Below are 15,034 nucleotides of genomic sequence, written 5' to 3' on the forward strand. Positions count from 1 at the left end.
TTAAAAATAATTTTAAAATAACAAAGGCCAATCTAATATTTCATTTTAATTATGTTTTTAATGATAGTATTTTGGTATTTTTTGTATTTGTTTTTATTAGGCTGTCAGCCGCCCTGAGTCCGCAAGGAGAAGGGCGGGGTAAAAAATTCAATAAATAAATAAATAAATAAAATAAAAGGGAGGTCCTGCATTATTTAAAGAACAAAATTCTGGATTCACTATCAATCTGATCTTCACAATATAAATACGTAGAAGAGTGTCATGGTTTGAACTAAATAAATTTCTAAGGACTTCCCCCCAAAAAATGTGGGATAGACAGCATCACCACCAGATGGATTTGTAACTGGCTGACAAATCATACTCAATGAGTAGTCCTTAATGATACTACATCTACATGGAGGGAAGTAAGCAATGGAGTACCACAAGGTTCTGTTTTAAGTTCTGTGTTCTTCAATATCTTCATAAATGACTTAGATGAGGGAATAGAAGGCGAACCCATCAAATTTGCAGATGACATTAATCTGGCAGGAATAGCCAACACCCCAGAAGACAAGCTCAGGATCCAAAAAGATCTGGACAGATTTGAATAATGGACCCTATCCAACAAAATGAAATTTAATGTGGAGAAAAGCAAGATTTTACACCTGGGCAAGAAAAACCAAAGATACAAGTACAAATTAGGCAAAACCTGGCTCAAAAACAGTAATTGTGAAAGGGACCTTGATTCCTAATGGACAATCACTTAAACATGAGTCAGCAGTGTGCGGAAGTAGCCAAAAAAGCTATTACAGTCTTTGGTTGTATAAACAGAGGCATAGAATCAAATCACATTAAGTATTAGTACCACTTTATAAATCCTTTGTAAGACCACACCTGGAATGCTGCATCCAGTTTTGGTCACCACATTATAAAAAAGATGTTGAGACTTTGGAAAAGTGCAAAGAAGAGCAACTAAGATGATAAAAGGTCTGGAGACTAAAACATATGAAGAATGGTTGCAGGATTTAGGTTTGGCCAGTCTAGAGAAAAGAAGGATTGGGGTGACATGACAGCAGTATTCCAGTATTGGAGGGGCTGCCACAAAGAGAAGGGGGGCAATTTATTTTCCAAAGCACCCAAGGGCAGGACAAGAAACAATGAATGGAAATTATCAAGAAGAGAAGCAACCTGGAATTAAGGAGAAACTTCCTAACAGTGAGGACAATTAACAATTGGAACAGCTTGCCTTTAGATGTTGTGGATGCTTCATTACTGGAGGTTTTTAAGAAGAGACTGGACATTCATTTGTCTGAAACAGTATAGGATCTCCTGCTTGAGCAGGGGGCTGGACTAGAAGACCTCTAAGGTCCTTTCCAGCTCTATTCTGATTCCAGCTCTATTCTGATTCACACCAAGAGCAAGTCATATAATACTCTGGAAGATTTCAAAGAATCCCGACTAATGTTTAAGAAACTAAAGGCTTCCCTTGCATTAGTGACTGTCAGCTTTCATGACATCACCATCAAGAAAATCCTGAATTACTATGGTATGTATGGCACAGATGCAAGGAGAAAGCCACTACTCTCCAAAAACAACATGACTGCCCATTTACAGTTTGCAAAAGAGCCAGAAGGCTATTGGAAGAATATTCTATGGATATATGAGACCAAAATAGAACTTTTTGACTTGAATAAGACAAACATGGTGGTGGCAGTATCATGGTTTTGGACAGCTTCATTGTTTCTGGACCAGGACAGCTTGCCAACATTGATAAAGTTATAGATTTTTAATTATACCAGCAAATTCAACAGGAAAATATCAGGATATCTCTCTAGGAGTGAAGCTCAAGAGAAAATGAATTATGCAGCAAGACAATGAGCCCAGTCACACAAATCATACAACCAAAGAAGCAGAAGAAAATTAATTTTCGGAATGGCCAAGTCAAACTCCTGACCTTAATCCTATAGAAATGCTGTTGAAAAGCTGAAAGAGGCAGTTCATACAAGGAAGCCCACCAGCAAACTTCAGCTTTTCCGAAAGAAGGAATAGACCAATGTTCCTCCAAGAGAAAGTGCAGGACTGATCAACCATTATTAGAAGCAATTATTGCTGCTGTGGAGGAGCTGCTGTGGGGGAGGGGAGACACCAATTACTGAAAGCAAAGATTCACATGATTTTGCCATCCAGAAATATTTAACATACCTTGATTTCCACAATAAATAATGGCTCATTTGTTTATTTGGTTTCTCATTGTCTAGTTTTAAGACTAGTGTGGAAAACTCATCATGTTATAAGTCATATTTTTACAGGAATATTGAAATTCAAAAGGGTTCACAAACTTTTATCTGTTGTATCTAAACCCTAAATTTTGAGAAGAACAGTTAAGATGGAATCTTGCATAGATATATAATCATATAAATATCACTAGCATGGCAAATAAAACGATCCTGAAAACTATCAATTCATGATAGTATATATTTGATATTAAGTAAGTACAATTCATTATTCTGAGAACTGTAAAAGTTCTTAAAAGAGTTTCCTAACCTTATGGAATAGATAAACTTGAAAACTTGTGGACAGAATCTGATAAATAGAAATGGGCACATGCATATAATTTCAATATTCTTGCTGTGGAAAAATATATATTGGTATATTGCAGGGTTTCTCAACCAGGGATGTAAGACAATATTCCAGGGGGTGCGAAAATTTGGCTTTTCAAAATTATAGTGTATATGCATAATTTGTTGCTGTTATTTTGAACTTTTGTAAGTGGTGCGAGAATATATCAGAAGCGTTCTAGGGGAACGGGGTATAGAAAAGATTGGGAACCACTGGTATTTTGAGACCCATATTTAATCTTCTTGCCTAGAGTTCAAGAGAAAACTATTTTCATTCATGTATTCTTATCACACATCGTACATTTTTTAAAAAATATCTTAGAATAACCTTGATCTTCACTATCAATCATGTGTGTGTATGTTTATGTGTGACTTATATATAAAAGTTATTTAAATCATTTTTCACACTTAGAACCACTGTAGCATCCCTATAGTCATGTAATCAAAATTCAGATGGTTAGCAACTGGAATGTATTTATGACAGTCGCAGTCTCCTGGGCTCATGTGATCACCTTTTGCAACTTTCTGACAAGCAAAGTCAATGGGGAAGCCAGATTCATTTAATAACTATGTTACTAATTTAACAACTGCAATGGTTCTTTTAAAAACTGTGGCAAGAAAGATCATAAAATGGAGAAAAACTCATTTAACTATCTTTTTTAGCAATGGAAATTTTGGGCTCAATTGTGGTTGTTAATCGAGGACTATAACATGTGTGTATGTTTTAAACAAATGCTTTCAACTGTATTGCAGTATTTCTGTCAATCCCTTGAATGGAATTCAAAGACTGTTTGAGAACTTTTGCAATGAAATTTCTCTCTTAGGATTCATAAGACGTTATGCAAATTATTATCAAAGTCTGTGGGACTGCACTGGGGGCCACCAAGATGAACTTTCCTTCCAAAGGGGAGATTTGATATACATCATTAGTAAGGTAAATACTATTATTTATATATTTATTTGTCTTATTTATAAACTGTTGAAATCAACTAGGAGTCTGGGAGGCAAATAACCAATACACACAATTGAAATCATAACATGATGTCCAAACAAATAACTCTAAAGAAAAACACCAGGACAAATTAGGAGCTGAATGCCTACTAGAATACCTGATTTTAATTGCCTTTATAAATACTAGCAGAGTTAGAGCCACCATTGAGGACGCCTTTGATGAGACCCATCCCTCTCAACCCTCACAGAGTTGTTCATACTGGTCAGATGTTGCCTAATGTAATATGAAGCAGTGATATGAAGATCCTAAAAAATATGATAAGCACTTTGAATTAAGCCTGAAAGCCAATCAGGAGCCATTTCAGTGAATACACAGAATATAGTGAATACAGTGAACTTTGTGCTAATTGATTTGTCCCTTCAGGAGTCTTGCCACCACATTTGGAACCATCTCTAGAGGCAGTCCTATATAGAATACACTATAATGTCTAGCTGTGATAATCAGGGCATGAGTCATCTTGATTAAAGTAGGGGTGTTAATGATGCAGCAGCTAGAGCTGAGCAAACTCTTTCCCCCCCCCCTTGCCACTATTTCCACCTGCTAATTCAGCTGAAGGACTTCTAGATTATATACTGACTCTTTAGTTGGGAACTATTATGCCATGAGTAATTACTGGGACAATGTTAAAGAAATGCTTCAATATTTATTAGCAGCAAGTTGCAGAAGTTCAAGGCAGCCTCATCTGTAATTTGAAAAGAAAGTGGCAGAGGAAAATACCTACGGTATGTCCTCTATCTTCCAGTAGCATCTCAACATCTCTGAAGTCCTATATTACTGTGTGCCAAATATTTGGGTTACCAGGACCGTCCCCCAGGGCAGGAAGGTTGGAATCTCCCAGAACCTACAGCAGTTTTACCATATGCCAAAAATCCCAAAACCAAAAAGAAAAGATAAATAAGGGCATATCCAAACTATATGAGAGCAGGTTGTGATTTCAGCTGTTCTGAACAAGCAGTCAAACTGTGATGCAATTTAATTTTAAAGTTCCTGAGGTAATTCCAATAATTTTTGGATGGTATAAATATTGCATCAGCTGCCTATAATATTCTTCTAATTTATTAGCTTTGCTAATAAACTTGCTGCAGAAACAAAACTGTGCAATTATCATTTTGAGCTCTAAACAGATGTGGACTCCAGTGGAGGGAAAGGTGAGCAGTCTCAAGCAGTTACAAAATGACAGAGTTTAGTATGGCAGGAGAGAAAGAAGTAACTGGTTTTACTATTGTCTTGTTTTAAAATCTTTAAATAAATAGTGCACTTAGGATGTTGAGGAAAGGGAAGTATAAAAGAGAACACATGTAGTTTGTGGAATATATTCATCAGTGGCTAGGTTGGTCAATGTAAGAAGGATGTCAAAAAGGAAAACTATGTTCTGGGAAGCAACCTTCTTATTTGATTGCAGCTAGTGGTTTTCTCCCATGAGGCTGTTGTAAAATATGTAAAAATGAGTAATATCTGCAGTACAGATGAGTCCTGTTATGGACTCTCAATAATCATTATGGAAATTTTCTGAAACTAGAATACATTGAAAACTACCGATCTATGTAATAAAAACACCCATGTCTTTGTTCTTCTTTCTACACCCAAATCTCCCTCTCTAGTCCAGAAATTTGTTCCTGGAAATTCGTTCATGTAAATATACTTGGTTACAGTTTGTCTCTATAACAGGCTGAGCATGTATTTAATCACTCAAGAATCACAAAGTTAATTGAGCTGCTTGGTCGGATGTGAGATAGGAGCAAGAAACTGCAGAAATGGAAGATGAAGAATTGGTGGGAATATGAAATACTTTCTTTGCCACAGATATGCAAATGAAGAAAGTGCCCTAAGTAAAGATCTAGCTCCAAGAAACTGGATATCATATGACAAAAACCTGACTTGCTAGATAATTACTCATATCAGAGCAATGAAAGAAAAGGATAGGAACTTCAGAGATGAGTCTACATAAGAGAGACCTATTTCTGTACTGAGGAAGAGTTAAATCTTTTTGGGTCCTAATGATTTAGAATTGGTCTTGAAGGTCAGTTCATGAAGATACAAACATATTACTACCACAGTCTAAGCCAGGGGTAGGCAACCTTGGCTCTTTTATGACTTGTGGACATCAACTCCCAGAATTCCTGAGCCAGCCATGCTGGCTCAGGAATTCTGGGAGTTGAAGTCCACAAGTCATAAAAGAGCCAAGGTTGCCTACCCCTGGTCTAGGCTGTTTTCTTCAAGCCCTTTCTAACACTGCAATGTAGATCAGCACTTGCTAGCACTTTAAAGATGTCACATTTATGAGAATAATGATTTAAAACAAATTTCAGCTCAGCCATGTGGTTACACAGCACTATCAAGGCAATTGGTTTGTACATCTCCCATGCTAAAATTGAAATGCAAAGTTTATATAGGCTTCTTTTTTCTTATTTTGTACACTTTCTGGGACTTTTATTGTATAATACGTTGACTTTGTATTTTGCTGGGAATGGGGAAGAACAAAGTGATATGCTAAACAATGGAATGATCCAACTTCTGTAATCATTCAAAAGCTCATTCTACTTTCCATTCTTTGTACTATGTAGTGTATTTCACAACATTTGGTTATGAAGAAAAACAAGGAAATGAAAAAGTGAGATTTGCTTTCCCCCCATGTACTTGCAAAAACTTGGTCACAGGACATTTCTCTATAGCCTTTCTCAATCCTGGAGGAACCCTTGAAATATTGTTTAGGCCAGTGGTTCTCAACCTGTGGGTCTGGGCCAGCTGGTGGTCGGCCTGCTCCGTCTCTGCCGCTTGCCAGCTACGCCTCGGCCAGTGCAGGGGGCGGAACCGCGCATGCGTGGCGCTCCAGGGCAGGGAAAGTTCTTGACTTACGACCGGTTGGGTAGTCCTCGACTTACGACCGGTTTAGTCCTCGACTTACGACCGGTTTAGTCCTCGACTTACGACCGTTTGGGGTCACGGCATTAAAAAGGTTGAGAACCACTGGTTTAGGCCTTGGAGAATCCTGCATAAAAATAGTAAAAAAATATAAACATTCTACAATACAATTCTATTTTAATCTATGCAATCCATAACAGCAGACCAATAACTGAGTTACAATGTATAAAGATACCCACCATTCTGAGTGCTAGAACAGTGGCATCAAAAGTTAAAAATGCAACAGTATAGTTGTACTTCTTTGTTCTTTACATGCTGTCCCTTACATTGCAGCCAGGTTGTCCAGGAGACATTAATGCATTATAGTTTGATGAAATTTTACAGCAGATAACACCTCACCAAAAATAATTCCATATTACGTAACCCAAAATTTCTCTATAATACGTTACAGGAAGTTGCTCACATGCAAATGTGGAATTTCACCCAGAAGCTACAGTTGGCAATGACTTTTGATATTTTTTTCTTGAAGAAAATATATATATTTTGGAAACACATTTTTTTTTAAATCAAAAGGATAGTTTCCCAAAGTAATTTAATTTTAAAATAGGAGGATCATTTAAGATTTATTGAAAATCTTGTAACAGAGGACAGAATTCTTTCTCTCTAATCCTTTGTGAGGAACAAGGGCATTTTAATTCAGAGGTGTATTTTACTTCATTAATATCAATATGAGTGCTTCTTATTCTTTGGGTTCCATGCAACTACTTATTGGAAATACTTTAACAATTTTCCAGTTCTTATAATTTCAGAGGATGAACTTTTTCAAATAATGAAGTGATGGCTTTTTAATAATATAGGATCATCTTGTATTCAAAACGTGCTTTCAAGAATATGCCATCTCAAAATGCATTCTTAAACCCTTCCATATTTAATCTTTATAATATTAACTTGTCTTTTGAATTTAATGCTCCAAGGAAGACATTTTTATCATGTAGATCAGTGTTTCTCAAGCTTGGGCAAATTTAGGATGGTGGACTTTGACACACTGACTGGAAAATTATGGGAGTTGAAGTTGCCATGGTTGAGAAGTAGACATTGCTTCATGTAATATGACCTAGACTAGTAAACGTTGCCTTCCTGCTTTCCTTCCCTTACCACCCAAGAATATGACCTGGTTTTAATTTCTTTGCATGGAGCTCCATCACATCTTCCTTGGGAATAGCCAAGCGCTCATGAGTGTTTTTCTTTCAAAAATGATTTTATGAGGCAATAGTGCTCACCTATAATTATTGAAGAAGTAGAGGTAAAATAAAGCTTGGGAGGGTTGCTGAGAGTGGCAAGCAAGTGGGTTGAGAGAAGAAGAGAAAAGGGTGTTTGAAAAACCTGTTCACTCAGCTGCATTTTAATTTCCTTCTCAATCTTGTCCCAATTAATTTTGCAGAATTAATCTTGCCGAAGCAAGTGTGGCAGAGGCGCCGAGGCTTGCTTTTTCTTTTCTTTTCTTTTTTTCTTTAAAAAAAAAACGCAGTATGGTTGCTGTGCCTTGAACATGAATTAGTAGCTAATATAAAAATCCATCTGGTGTTATTTGGAATGCATGCGTCTGCTGCTAAGGTCCTGCCTGACATTTCATGCATCAGCCATGGGGAGATGTGATTTTGGGATGGGAAAGAAGGGGGGGGGAGGCTTAGTTGGCAATGATTCAACAGAAAATAGGAACGACCTGTTCAATTATGGTATGGGGCAAGGAGGGGGCTGACTAAATTAAACTCGTATATTTACTATAACTTTAGATTTTATGGAAGGTAGATTCTTTCTTTTCACCATTAAGGTAATCCCAATCAAATAATAATAATAATCTGTTCTGCTATTGAAATTTGAAATGGCATTTTACATTGCATCCCACAATACCAAATGCAAATTTCATTAAACAAGATAGAAACATGAAGATTCAAATTCTGCTTTTGTGTGCATACAGTAATGTGATTTTTCCCTAATAACATGAGTTATTTTTCATATCAATGATCCTTGGTTAGCCACTAAGTGGCTAATTTGACAAGGGAATCTTTATATTAACCATTATACACAATAACAGCCGTTCCCAATCTGATGTCTCCTAATATGTGGAATTCATATTTTAAGTATCCTAGCAGTTGTATATGTTCAAAGTATCTGAAAGGCTCTGGATTAGTGAAAACTGCATAAAAAATGTGCAGCAAATATTTTAATAGCCCTTTTTAAACAGAAAAATAATCCTGTTGAGAAAAAGCATTGGGAAGGGGTGGAATTTTAGTTTCCCCTCCCCTTACTTAGTTTCTCTGCAATTGATACAGGTTTTCAGGTTGAAAAGGGTGTTTGCATTTTTGTTCCCTGTATGTCAACATCATAACCGTTATTCTTGCAGTTCAGTTAACACTGGCATCATCACTAAGCATGATGTTCCATAAGAATTAGTATGTGAATCATTGGTATGAGAATTGGTATGGGCATCATATTTTACATTTATAAAACATCCTTTTAAATATTATGCATCTGTACCTAAAAAGGAGAGTAGTCCAAATGTAGCCTTTTTTTAGAATTAAAAAAAATATAGCCGTTGAGCTAGTATCCATTGTATCTAAATCTGAATCCAATCCAAATATTGAATATTTGAGGAGAGGTAGGAAAATATATTTTCCAAGGTCTCTGATCCTTAATGGTTTGCATTTGTCATTGGACATGTAGTTAAATAGTGGAATTTCTAAAGACAAATCAAAATATTACAAGATATAAAAGTTACTTTTGGCAAAAATTATGGGAATAATACAATAATAATGCATTATTACTTATTTTGTAAAATACAATAATAATGCATTATTACTTATTTTGTAAAATAAATCTTTAAATAAAAAATAATGTAGATATTCAAATCCTGAAATATATTGACTTTATCCACCCATATCTGGATGTCATTTGTACATGTTAATGTGATATAAACAGTGTCCTCTTAGAAGGATGATTTTAGTTTTGAAGTACTAACACAGAAGTACTAACACAGAAAATGTAGCTGCCAGAATTTTGATAATTTTTTGATTGTTAAGAATTTTTTTTATTTTATGTTATAATTTCCTTTAAAAGTTTCACATCCAGTCTCCGCCTAAAAGAACCATTTCCCCTTTTAAAAATTAAAGTCACTGCATTGTGATCCAAAATTGTATTTGGTAACATCTACACTTTTAATAGCCAACCTCTTAAAAATCCAAATCATATCTATTCTTGAAAAAGATATATGTCTTTCAAAAAAACCACAATTTTTATATCTCCATATATATCAACATTCCAAATTCCATTAAATTAAAAAATGGTAATTTACCCTAGATATATATATTTTAAAAATCGTATATTTTAATTTTTTTCTCAAAAATTCTGTCCTTTTTGTGGGGAAGCAACTTCATTCCAATCTCCCAGGAAACACCAATTTTCATACAGAAAATCCAATAATCTGTCTAGGTCCTTTCTAAAATACTATTTAATCTTGACTGTGTACATAAATTCCTAATATCAAAGTCTTAGTCCCATGTAGATTAATGTCAACTCCAACATATCTGCCATGATTATCGATCAATATGAGTTTTGGATATAGATGAGAATTTATATGCAAGTAACTCCTTTTTCATCCCTGCTGAAATAAATTCTTCATCCAAAGTTTTGTGATTCAAATATTTTACATCTTTTTCCTAATATGTATTTTTGTAAGTAAATCATATATTGTTTTAACTTTTTCCATTAATGATTTTTTCTCTTTTAGAAGCATTTGCTCAATTTGTATTTTACATTAAGCATTTATCCATAATTAGGCAATACTTTAAAAAAGTCAATCCCTGTAGAACCCAATGTGGAATCCTCTTCGCTATTTTGTTGTATCTGTTGTAACATTTGTTTAGTTGCATCTGTCATTGTCACTTCCATTGTATTTCCTCCAATTCTTCTTTAAATTTTCTCAAAAATATCTCTTGTTTTTCTGAATAGAGTTTAGTCTAAATCTCTGCCATTTAAAAGGGGAAAAACTATCCTTTCTTAGCCAAATGAAATCTTGTTTAAGTTTATCAGGGGAAAAAAAAACCTTTTTTAACTTACATAGTATTGTGTTTGGAATTTACTTAAGCACAATAGCTTCATCAATCCCCAGTCTAGTATTAAAATGCTGCTGCAAACTTTGATATCTAATCTTTTTCCTAACAAAGTGCACAAGGACATCCCTTGGAACATTTTTTAATTTTGCAAAATATGTATTAATCATACAAATCATATCGGTCTTGGATAGTGTCGTCTTCCTCCCAACCTAGGAAATTAGATAGGTTTAACAAGCTTTTGTTTTATATTTTCTCCATGTTTTTTAAGGAATTGCTACAAATCTTAAACTAAATCAATTTTTTCAGTTCCAATAATGCAAAATTATCCAAATCTTTCTCCATCTCTGTATTTATAATTTCTGTCTTAGTTTCCAAAACTTCCACTATGTTAGTAATTTGTCTTAGATCTCCAACCAATTGTCCTACAGATTCTTCAATTTCTTTGCTTCTTTCTTATCTTTTTTTTTACAAATCTTACTTCTATTTCCTTTTTTAAAGTAACCAAACTATTGGCAACCATTAAAGTAATTTCTTTTTGCCAAATTGCCCAAACATTTTCTGCAATAAATCTGTGAAATAACTTTCCCTTTAAGTTGCTAAGTGCATCCCTCCTTTCTTCTTCTAAATTTGCAACTTTTCTTACGATTGCCATAATGAGAAGGTGAAAGTATATCAATTACATTTTAAAGGTATATATCTTTAATCTTCATTCCCAATTAGCTCTCTATAGTTATAGTCACACAGTCTCTTAGATACTATAGCAATCTGCTATGCTTGGAGTTTGGAGTAGATCTTTGCTTTTTAAGATTCCCAATCACTGGCATTTGAAGTAGTTGTATGACTTAAAATGGATTTTGCTTCAGTTTGGGTCATAGTCTTATGTCAAAACTGTCTTTGGCTCAACATTTCCAAATAGGTATATAATTACTGTAGGTGTCCTTTGTAAGCTCCAGCCTTGATCAAGGAATTCCTAGCATTTCTACCTAATGTGGTCCCTAAGATCTCAGAATTATGTTTGGCAATATCATGTGCTTCCATTTTGGTTTGATATTTTTTCCCTTTTAAAAAATGTTAATCATTCCTTTTTATTGCTGAGGCTCCAGCATTAAAACCTGGACAATTTCACTGAGCACAGCCAACCTGGAGGTGTTAAGGCATCAACATATCTCTTGTGCCTTTGATAATGCTGTTCTGGAGCTCCTCACTAGCACCATTAACAGAACAGTCAGTGGTTATGCTCAACAACCTAAATCAGCTTGCATTCTCAGGTGCTTTTAAATGACACTAGGGGCTTGTAGCAAACTTTGCCAGTGTTGTCAACTGGGCTTGGCCCTGGTGTTACCAGATGTCCCTGATTTTTTTTTTCTTTAAAGAACCATCTCTTTCGTTTTACAACTTCACCTTACAACTGCATTGCATTAAGAGTTGGTTAGTACAACTATGACCTGCTCTGCATTCCTCCAGGTAATTTTACAACAGAACAGTTTGATGTATTGCTATAAGTGTTCGTTTCTATACCTTTTAGGGAGTTCAAAAACACTTTGCAAATCATTCATTGAGATATCAATAACTGGTATCTATTACAAGGATTATGAACTAGAAATGAATCAGAGTATTACTGGCACAGAGTGATGAGGCTTATGAATTAGGCCAGCAATGATTTCTCTACAGGTATCCAGTGTACCTATGTCTAAGGAATTTATTAATATCATATGCAATTGAATTCAGCCAAGCCCTCAGAACTGTAAAGACTTGAGAGCTCAAATCCTGGGAATTACAAATAGATCCTTGTAATTTTCTTGGCAGCATTTTGTTACTATTGTTTTCTTCTGTTTGCCACCCCTGAACTCCTAGACACCCTTCCCAGTTTAGCTCACAGCCCTGGTATTTCCTGATGATCTACCATCCAGATACTAAGTCATACTTTATTTAGCTTTTCAAGATCAGTTGAAATTAGGTAAGTATTGTAACTTCCTGGGGACATTTTTAAAAAAATAATGAATAAAAACCAGAGCAAAACAATCATGGGAGAATATATTCCCCTATAATTCCCCAGTTCCTATAGCCAATGAGACAATGTAAGTTCATCTTCATTACCATTATTTTACAGATTCGGATGATTGTAAAAAGCAGTCTATGTCCCTAGTTGGGATACTGTCAATAGCTGATGGGATCAAAGATTAATACACTTCTAAGTATGTTTCTTTTTAACTATATACTTAAAAATGTAATATTTGAATGAATCTGGATGATAGGAATGGTTGCAGTTTTATGCCAAATGCCTGGTTGTGGCATTCCTGGCTTGATGTCATATTTAGAATAATTTTCAATCACATGTTTTGGGCATGTTCAGAGTGGAGTGACTGGGACCTTTTTAGTCAATAAGATGTTCTTCACAAATCAGGATGGCTTGTGGCCCTGAAAACTGTATTTTGAATATCTTTGTAGAATGGTCTAGAATGTTTTGTTCTGGAGAGCCACTTAGTGTGTCAAAGGAGATTATTTTATTCCTCCAGAATTCTGAGGAGTAACAGGCTGCATTTTGTTAAGTAATCTTTACTATAGCCAGAGACTGATAAATAGATTATTTTGTTTTGTGGCAAGCAGATGGTTTAACCTTCATCTCTTTTCCCATTGTATGATTCACATACTGGAAAGCTTCTAATTGTCATTCCAGGCCACCCTTATTTTTTAAAATCCTCAGCCACCCATCAAACCCTGCTATATTTCAAGAAACTTAATGTTTGTATTTGGAAATAATTTTCCATGGCAAAATTAAGAATCTAAAATACAAAAGGAAAACAACAGAAAATCTAATGATGATACTCAGACCATTCCTATCATCTCTAGTAACAACTATGCTGGCTGGCGATGATGGGAACTGTAACTCAATACTAGAGGGCACCAGTTTAAGGAACTCAGAGAATGCCACAGCTTTGTAATCATGGAGCACCCTTTTTCCCACCCCATAAATCAAGACAGAAGTTTTTTGTATTTTAAAATTGATATCTATCTACCTCTCTCTCTCTCTCTCTCTCTCTCTCTCTCTCTCTCTCTCTCTCTCTCTCTCTCTCTCTCTCTCTCTCTCTCTCTCTCTCTGTGTGTGTGTGTGTGTGTGTGTTGGAAGTGATAAGACAAACAAAACATTCCAGTGTTATTAATTCTGAACTGTTGCTTTAAAGTACAATCTTATTTCCATAGACCCTGAAGTGAGAGGAGGCGGCGGGTGACATCTAGTGGTCTTTTTGTGGGAATGAGGAGTCAGATGCAAAGCATTAGATCTGGGGGGGAAAGGCGGCAGCGGGGGGGGGGGGAGAATGATCAGATGATGCTATGAACGTTCATTTCAACTAAGATCATTTTGGCAAGTGCCTGTTAAAACCCATACATATATTCTCTTCCTTCTATCTATATCCCCATCGTGTCATTCTTAATAAGCTGCATTGCAATGAAAAGATGGCTAGGATGGTGGGTTTTTTTTCCATTAATAACCCCCATGGGGACAGGAGACTATAGAATCAGAAATGCTTGGGAATAGATTCTGAGGTCAGCTAGAAGGCAACGGTCATACACCGGTCAAATTCAGGCTTAAGGCTATTTCCCACCTCATGTTCCCCCCTTCAGAGAGCTTCCCCTACCACAGCCCCCTTCATCTTCATACTCAGACAAGAACCAACCATCCAGAAATAAACCCCCCAGACGATTCATTTCTCCCATGTAATTTTCTACACATAGTCTTCTATAAGGAGAGAAAGATTATGTGGGGCCAGGATAGGCAAAGATGAAATAATGTGATCCCACCCCAGTAATAACCCATTACTGCCCTATGGGTGTGGCATTCTAAAATTAATATCTGTCTATAACATTGAAATCCCCTTCTTTCCCTTTAATTCTGGTTTTATTTTATGCCATGCACAGTAAGATGACTATTCTTCTGAAAATATAAGCATTCTTATTATTATTTTTGCCTCCCAAATTGTCAGACTATCCCACTGTATTTAAGAAGAGGAATGCTGTTTAATCCATAGATGTTAACTGATTCAGAAGAAACAACCTTCACTAGATTTGCATTTTAAAAAATGTGGCCCTGCCCCCCATTTAATATTAAAGGAAGAGCATTGAAAAAATGGGGAATCCACGTTTTTATCACTGAGATTTCCCTGATTGCAACAATATCATGCAGTTCAAAAATATGAAATAATCTTCAGAATATTCATTTTCAAAACTCACACATAACTTCTGTCTCTTTCATGCTGATTTCAAATCCTATACTTTCAGCTATACGGTACATTTCATTGGCATTCAAATAATAAGCAACAAAGCTATACATCATACATACAAATGCACTTTGATACTGAATATTAATTAATGTGGAGGAACTCACAACCACCTGCTTATTTAACCAAATCATTAATTTGGATTGTAATCCCCATTCACTGATAAGCAAGCAC

At 35.5% G+C, this 15,034-nt stretch overlaps 1 protein-coding gene across 1 annotated transcript in view; it reads left to right on the plus strand.

The window, feature by feature from the left end:
• SKAP1 (src kinase associated phosphoprotein 1) overlaps positions 1 to 12,215 on the plus strand; it is a 130,339-nt gene extending 118,124 nt beyond the window's left edge. The window contains exon 9 of the mRNA XM_029283044.1: positions 12,109 to 12,215. Within this exon, the coding sequence (XP_029138877.1) occupies positions 12,109 to 12,215 (107 nt within the window). The remainder of the gene's footprint in view (positions 1 to 12,108) is intronic.
• Positions 12,216 to 15,034: the final 2,819 nt, after the last annotated feature.

The sequence above is a fragment of the Protobothrops mucrosquamatus genome, unplaced genomic scaffold, assembly GCF_001527695.2.
Source record: "Protobothrops mucrosquamatus isolate PMUCROS unplaced genomic scaffold, P.Mucros_1.0 scaffold10, whole genome shotgun sequence".
NCBI lineage: Eukaryota > Metazoa > Chordata > Lepidosauria > Squamata > Viperidae > Protobothrops > Protobothrops mucrosquamatus.